The 8,775-nt window shown below is 44.3% G+C and overlaps 1 protein-coding gene across 2 annotated transcripts in view; it reads left to right on the top strand.

Moving 5' to 3' along the window:
* The window catches only part of LOC143290452 (zinc transporter ZIP5-like), a 20,987-nt gene extending 13,088 nt beyond the window's left edge, over nucleotides 1-7,899 (top strand). For both annotated transcript variants that reach the window (XM_076599893.1, XM_076599894.1), the window contains exons 8-11: nucleotides 757-835; nucleotides 2,797-3,186; nucleotides 5,645-5,832; nucleotides 7,330-7,899. In XM_076599893.1, coding sequence (XP_076456008.1) covers nucleotides 757-835; nucleotides 2,797-3,186; nucleotides 5,645-5,832; nucleotides 7,330-7,464 — 792 coding nt within the window. In that variant the 3' untranslated portion in view covers nucleotides 7,465-7,899. The remainder of the gene's footprint in view (nucleotides 1-756; nucleotides 836-2,796; nucleotides 3,187-5,644; nucleotides 5,833-7,329) is intronic.
* The last annotated feature ends 876 nt before the right edge of the window (nucleotides 7,900-8,775 follow it).

The raw sequence follows: 8,775 nt of genomic DNA, 5'->3' as shown, positions 1-8,775 counted from the left end.
TTTTTTTCTTTTTTTCTTTTTTGTGCCCATCCCAGAGGTGCAATATTGTTTTAAACAAGATGACTGGAAAGAACTGACTTTTACCTATTTTATGCCTAATTTGGCGTCAACTGACAAAGTATTTGCAGAGAAAATGTCAATGTTAAAGTTTACCACGGACACACAGACACACGGACACACACACACACACACGCACACAGACAACCGAACACCGGGTTAAAACATAGACTCACTTTGTTTACACAAGTGAGTAAAAAACCCAAACAAACACGTTAACCGTAAGGGTGATTGTGCATTTCAAAGACCTCTTTGATGACATACTACGGGTGTGTGCGAATCAGAATCAGAATCAATTTTAAACCTGAACAAGATTTTTAAGACACACATGCAAAGTTACATGAAACCACGCAACAAAAAGCAAATCAAAATATATAAATATTGAACAAGAGATTGAATCACTCCTGCACGCTTTGGCGTTTTTGGCAGCAGTTACTGACAAATTTCCCAAAAAGTGTGTGTATGTGTGGGTATGTCTGTCTGTTTGTCTATGTTTAGTCGTGTGTGTGTGTGTGTGTGTGTGTGTGTGTGTGTGTGTGTGTGTGTGTAAGAACGGAGTGTTTCATCCAGCAGTATTCAGACGTCCTGTGTGTGTGTGTGTGTGTGTGTGTGTGTGCGAGTGTGTATGTGTGTGTGTATGTGTGTGTGATTTGTGTGTGTGTCTGTGCGTGTGTGTGTGTGTGTGTGTGTGTGTTGCAGAAAAAAGCCCACAAGAAACAGAAACTGCTGGAATTGTCCCCAGATGAAACCAACCACGTGGTCACTTTTCTACCGGACAGTAAGTTCGTGGCTAGCATTCAGATAGACAATAACGGAATACACGTTTCATTGACCTAGACCCCATTCAGGGATTGCCGTAGACGATTCCTGCCGTTGGGCAGCAACTTATTTCTGCAGGTACTTCTGTTGTATAGAAACAGCATACTCAGGTCCATTCAATGGGGGTACACGCATGCACTCACGAACACACACACACGCACACACATGCACACACGCACATACACACACACACACACACACACACACACACATATATATATATATATATATATATATATATATATATATATATATATATATATACACATACATACATATTGTGATATGTACAGCAGTGATATGTACACCCACATCATGATGTGAGTACAATGTTGTATGTATGTATATAAAGTCCATGACCATCACAAAGATGCACGCACCCTACACGCACACACACACACACACACACACACACACACACACACACACACACACACAAGAGGATACCAGACAGACAGCCGTGTAGACAGATTCATATCATACCTCACTGTTTCACAGACGAACACATGACTGTGCATAGACATGATGACACAGACATACAGGCACACATTATACATCATTGATTCACACATTATACATCATCGATTCACACATTATGCACAACCAATTCACACATTATACATCACCGATTTTACACATTATATATCACCGATTCACACATTATATATCACTGATTCACACATCATGCATCATCACCTATTGATACATTATACATCATCCGTTCACACAAAGTACATCACAGGTTCACAGAGCATCACCGATTCACACATTATACAACATCGATTGCATCACCCATGTCACGCGTTGTACATCACCCATTTCACACAGTATGCATCACCTATTTTACACATTATTCATCACCCATTTCACACAGTATGCATCACCTATTTTACACATTATTCATCACCCATTTCACACATTATGCATCACCTATTTTACACATTATTCATCACCCATTTCACACAGTATGCATCACCTATTTTACACATTATTCATCACCCATTTCACACAGTATGCATCACCTATTTTACACATTATTCATCACCCATTTCACACAGTATGCATCACCTATTTTACACATTATTCATCACCCATTTCACACAGTATGCATCACCTATTTTACACATTATTCATCACCCATTTCACACAGTATGCATCACCTATTTTACACATTATTCATCACCCATTTCACACAGTATGCATCACCTATTTTACACATTATTCCTCACCCATTTCACACAGTATGCATCACCTATTTTACACATTATTCATCACCCATTTCACACAGTATGCATCACCTATTTTACACATTATTCATCACCCATTTCACACAGTATGCATCACCTATTTTACACATTATTCCTCACCCATTTCACACTTAATACATTACCGATTCACACATACTGCATCACCGATTCACATATTACATATCACCAATTCACACATTACATATCCCCGATTCACACATTATACGTCACCGATTCACACACGATATATCACCGATTCACACATAATACATCACCGATTCTTCCATTACATATCCCTGATTGACACATTATACATCATCCGTTCACAGTTTGAATATCACCAATTCACACATTACACATCAATGATACACACATTAAGCATCATCAATCTATATATATGACTGTACATGAACTTGATGACGTAGACAGACAGACGCACGATACATCACCGATTTACACACTATACACCACTGATTTCACATTATTATACGTATCACGATATCACCGATTTCACACACATTGTACATCATCGATTTCACACATTTATGCATCAACGATTCACACACATAACACATGACCGAGTCACAAACTAACACATGACTGTGTGTGTGTGTGTGTGTGTGTGTGTGTGTGTGTGTGTGTGTGTGTGTGTGTGTGTGTGTGTGTGTGACAGACACAGACACAGACACAGGCCCAATGCCCATCAGAGAGACGGCCATCCTGTCTGACGAAGAACCCTCTGTGGACCCTAATGACTCCACTCAGCGCTTCCTGCCCGACAAAACCCACCACCGCAACCACAACCACCACCAGTCGCCCTCTCCCAAGCAGGACGGAGCTGGAGACGAAGGTCACGGTCACGGCCATGGCCATGGCCATGGCCACAGTCACGGCCAGGAGCCGCCGCGGTCCATGTCGGCAGTGGCGATGATGGTGATCTTTGGTGACGGCATCCACAACTTCAGCGACGGTCTGGCCATGGGAGCGGCTTTCGCCAACAGCATCACTGGGGGTCTGAGCACCGCTGTTGCCGTCTGCTGCCATGAACTGCCGCACGAAATAGGTACGTGTGCACCTGTAGTGCTGTGTACATGGATATGGGTACGTGTGCACTGTTGTGTGTACATTGATAGGTTACGTGTGCACCGTTGTGTGTGCATAGAAAAGTACGAGTGCACTGCTGCGTGGGTACGTGTCCACTGTTTCAGTTTCAGTTTCAGTAGCTCAAGGAGGCGTCACTGCGTTCGGATAAAACCATATACGCCACATCTGCCAAGCAGATGCCTGACTAGCAGTGTAACCCAACGCGCTTAGTCAGGCCTTGAGAAAAAAACAACAACAAAAAAAAAAAAAACCAAAAAAACCAAAAAAACGGGGGAATAAATAATAGATAAGCTTGCATAAATAAATAAATAAATAATAATTATAATATAGAAAAAGGTAGTAGTAATAATATTAGTAATACTAATAAAATGATAATAATAAAACATAAATAAATAAATAAATAAGACAACAATGGTGATAAATAAGCGAATAAATGTAAAATATGAAGACACACATTCACACATACACCCACACATGCATAACAGAAATGCACCAAACATGCAGTTTCACATATATGAAAGCACAGTCAAATACATATAAACGTACATGAGCTCCAACACACACACACACACGCATTACCGTGCACCTCCTCTACCCCCCTCCTCCACACACTCATTTCTAGTCTAAGTATCGCAGCTTCCACAGGCACACACACACACACACACACACTCACAGAGATGAACACTTACACTGTTGCGTACATGGACAGGTATGTGTGCACTGTTGTGTACATGGATACGTACGTATGCACTGTTGTGTACATAGATAGGTACGTGTGCACTGCTGTGTAGGTACGTGTGAACTATTGTGTGCATGGATAGATACGTGTGCACTGTTTGGGGAGATGGATAGGTACGTGTGCACTGTTGTGTGCATGGATACGTTACGTGTGCACTGTTGTGTACATGGATATGGACGTGTACACTGTTTATATGGATAGGTACGTGTGCACTGCTGTATAGGTACGAGTGCATTGCTGTGTACATGGGTAGGCGCGTGTGCACTGCTGTGTACATGGATAGGTATGTGTGCACCTCTGTGTAGGTACGTTTGCACTGTTGTGTGTACATGGATAGATAAGTGTGCACTGTTGTGTGTACATGGATAGGTTACGTGTGCACTGTTGTGTGCATGGATAGGTACGTGTGCACTGTTGTGTACATGGATAGGTACGTGTGCACTGTTGTGTGCATGGATATGGACGTGTACACTGTTTACATGGAAAGGTACGTGTGTACTGCTTTGTAGGCACGTGTGCATTGCTGTGTATGTGGACAGGTGCGTGAGCACTGCTGTGTACAACATGGATAGGTACGTGTGCACCGTTGTGTAGGACTGCACTGTACACAGAGACGGGTGCGTGTGCACTGGTGCCTTGGACTGTTCTGTACAGAGAGATTGGTACAATAAGATAGAGATACTGATATGTGTGCTGGTGCATAGGACTGGTTTTTAAAGATAGATAGGTTCATGTGCACTGTTCTGTAGGACTGTGCATATGCACTGTTGTGTACATCTATTCTGTACAGTGAGATAGGTACGTATGCACCTCTGTGTAAGGACTATTCTGTACATGCAGAGAGAGAGAGAGAGAGAGAGATACTGTGCTCATGTGACGTCACCACAGACTACTGACGTGTTGTGTGTGTGTGTGTGTGTGTGTGTGTGTGTGTGTGTGTGTGTCCCCAAGGGACAACACCATAGACCATAACACCATACCACCAACATCACCACAGACCACTGACGTGTGTGTGTGTGTGTGTGTGTGTGTGTGTGTGTGTGTGTGTGTGTGTGTGTGTACCCATGTGACGAAAACCTCAGAACATTGACATCATTGCATTCCACTGTATTGACATTACCATCACTGACGTGTGCATGTGTATTTGTAACCCAGGGGACGTACCCACAAACTAGTGGTGTGTGTGTGTGTGTGTGTGTGTGTGTGTGTGTGTGTGTGTGTGTGTGTGTGTGTGTGTGTGTGTGCCCATGTGGGGAAACATCAGAACATTGACATCACCACATGTCTACGACGTGTGTATGTGTGTCTATAACCTAGGGTACGTACCCACAAACTAGTGGTGTGTGTGTGTGTGTGTGTGTGTGTGTGTGTGTGTGTGCCCCAATGAATTTCACCAGAGACCACTGACGTCACTACAAAAAACTTACGTTTGTGTGTGTGTGTGTGTGTGTGTGTGTGTGTGTGTGTGTGTGTGTGTGTGTGTGCATGTGTGCATGCGTGTGTGTGTGTGTGTGTGTGTGTGTGTGTGTGTGTTTTTTGTTGTTGTTTGTGTGTGTGTGTGTGTGTGTGTGTGGTGTATATATGTGTGTGTGTGTGAGTGTGTCTGTGTCTGTGTGTGTCTGTGTCTGTGTGTGCTTGCGTAATCGCGCACTCACCCGTGTGTGTGTTCCCCCACCAGGTGACTTTGCCATGCTGCTGAAGTCGGGCATGCCGTGGAGACAGGCCCTGATGTATAACGTGCTGTCCTCCGTGCTGTGTCTGGCTGGCATGGTCCTGGGGGTCTTCCTGGGCAACGTGCAGAGCGCCGTCCTCTGGATCTTCCCCGCCGTGGCCGGCATGTTCCTCTACATCTCCTTGGCGGACATGGTACGGCTGTTTTGGTTGGCTTATGTTGTTGTTGTTGTTGTTTTCCTCTTTATCTGATTGGTTGACATGGTAGGTACGTTTTTGATTGGCTTTTTTTTTTCTTTTCTTTTTTTTTTCGGGGTGGGGGGTGGGGGTTCTCTTCATCTCATTGGTTGACATGGTAGTACGTTTTTGATTGGCTTATGTTTTTGGTCCTCTTCATTTCATTGGTTGACGTGGTAGGTACGTTTTTGATTGGCTTATTTTTTGGTCCTCTTCATTTCATTGGTTGACATGGTAGGTACGTTTTTGATTGGCTTATTTTTTGGTCCTCTTCATTTCATTGGGTGGCATGGTAGGTACGTTTTTGACTGGTTTATTTCTGCTCCTCTTCATCTCATTGGTTGACATGGTACGTCTGTTTTACATGGCTTTTTGTTGTTGTTGTTGTTGTTTTTGTCTTCTTCATCTCATTTGTGGACATGGTAGGTACGTTTTTTACTGACTTATTTCTGGTCCTCTTCATCTGATTGGCTGATATGGTACGTGATACGTCTGTCTTGATTGGCTTCTTAGTCATTGGTTGACATGGTATGTCTGTCTTGATTAGCTTCATGTTGGTCCTCTTTATGTCATTGGTTGACATGGTATGTCTGTCTTGACTAGCTTCTTGTTGGTCCTCTTCATCTCATTGGTTGACATGATACGTACATTGTGATTGGTTTATTGTTGGTACTCTGCGAAGTGGCAGCCAATTAACCGGTAACGCGACTGCCTGAGAAAGGCGTGTTTCATGTGCTGTGTTCTCATGTGCTGTACTATGCTGTAGTGTCATGAGTTCAGCTTTGTTGTGTTGTGCTGTGTTGTCACAATCTCTTCTGTGTTATCACGTACTGTGCTGTGCTGTGTTGTCAAGTGCTGTTCTGTTTTGTCACGTGCTCTGCGGTGTTGTCACGTGATGTTCTGTGCTGTGTTGTCACGTGCTATGCTGTTTTGGCAATGCTGTACTGTGATGTGGTGTGTTGTGCTGTGTTGTCACGTGCTCAGCAGTGTTTTCAAATGCGTACTGTTATGTGTCACGTGCAGTGCTGTGATCGCACATGCTGTGTTATGCTGTGTTGTCACGAGCTGTGCTGTGCTATAATGTGATGTGCTGTGTTGTCACGACCTGTGCTGTGCTGCAATGTGATGTGCTGTGTTGTCACGAACTGTGCTGTATTGTCAAGTGCCATACTGTTATGTCAGTTGCTCTGCTGTGTTGTCACGCGCTGTGCTGTGCTGTCACGATCTCTGCTGTGTTGTCACGTGCGGTGCTGTATTGTCACGCGCTGTGTTGTGCTGTCATGTGCTATGCTGTGCTCTCACATGCTGTGCTGTGTTGTACTGTCACTACGCTGTGCTGTTCTGTACTCTCTCGTGCTATCATGCCCTGTGCTGTGCTGTGCTGTGAAGTGCCATACTTTTATGTCAATTGCTGTGCTTGTGCTGTGACGCACTGTGCTGTGCCGTGTCCTGCAGCTTCCCGAGCTGACGCTGCGTGGAGAAGGGATGGCGGGGCAGCTGTGTGTCCAGTCTGCCGGCATGGCTGTCGGAGTCGGCATCATGCTAGTGATCGCCGTCTTCGAGCACGACCTCAAGACGCTGCTGGACTGACACCACTGCCTCTTCCCTGGAATGAGAGAGAAGAAGAAAAGAGAGAGAGAGAGAAGGGGTAGAGAAGGGGAAAAAAGGGACAAAGACAAAAGGTGTGTGAGGTTCTGCGTATACGGGCAAGGGGATTCTTCTTCTTCTGCGTTCGTGGGCTGCAACTCCCACGTTCACTCGTATGCACACGAGTGGGATTTTACGTGTATGACCGTTTTTACCCCGCCATGTAGGCAGCCATACTCCGCTTTCGGGGGTGTGCATGCTGAGTATGTTTCTGTTTCCATAACCCACCGAACACTGACATGGGTTACAGGATCTTTAACGTGCGTATTTGATCTTCTGCTTGCATATACACACGAAGGGGGTTCAGGCACTAGCAGGTCTGCACATATGTTGACTTGGAAAATCGTAAAAATCTCCACCCTTAACCCACCAGGTGCCGTCACCGTGATTCGAACCCGGGACCCTCAGATTGAAAGTCCAACGATGTCCACTGATCTAAAAAATATATTATATATTTTTTTAGATCAGTGGATGATGTCCCCATACAGGCTCAGGATGCGGATGACTACTCCATTCAGACCCCCCCCCCCCCCCCGACTTCCAGCGTGTGCCCTGCACGTACGTAGGCTGCAGGCAGGTAGATGGACCTAGACTGATGCGCCGGCCGCCTTACTCCAATATCCCAACACGCGCATGAACACACAAACACGTACATAAACGCCTTTAAATTGTTAATAAGATAAGACTGTCGGTTTTGTTGGTTTTTATTTTTGTGTGTGCGTGGTTTTTAAGTTGGGTTTTTTGTTTGTTGTTTTGTTGTTGTTGTTTGTTTGTTTGTTTTTTTTTTGGGGGGGTGGGGGGGGGGGTTATCAAATGGTCCATTCGTAATCAACTCATTTGACATTTGATGCCCTGCAGACCAACGGATGTGGTGGGTCATTTCCCTTAATTGAAATACATAGAATACCACATGCAGATGTGTGTGAACATGTCAGTGGTGGAGGCTATTGGAATATAATTATCATCTTTACACAGCGCTTTATACTTATGGATTGGAGTGCAAAATTCCTTTTTCACATAATTATGTAGACTGTGAAATTGTCTTGATAACTCATTGAATCCCGCGCCCGAGCTTTGGCGTCAAATTTAACCCCACTAAAACGGTTTTCACATTCCTCCTTGTACATAAACCGCAAAGAAAGGGAATTAACTTTAACAGTATTTCCGTATAGTGTCCACGCGAAATTTGTGGAGTGATGGCCTAGAGGTAACGCGTCCGTCTAGGTAGCGAGAGAATTTGAGCGTGCTGGTTCG

This window comes from Babylonia areolata, chromosome 15 (genome assembly GCF_041734735.1).
Source record: "Babylonia areolata isolate BAREFJ2019XMU chromosome 15, ASM4173473v1, whole genome shotgun sequence".
NCBI classification, from domain to species: domain Eukaryota; kingdom Metazoa; phylum Mollusca; class Gastropoda; order Neogastropoda; family Buccinidae; genus Babylonia; species Babylonia areolata.
The sequence above is the reverse complement of the archived record's forward strand: the minus strand, read 5'-3'. Positions and strand labels throughout refer to the sequence as shown.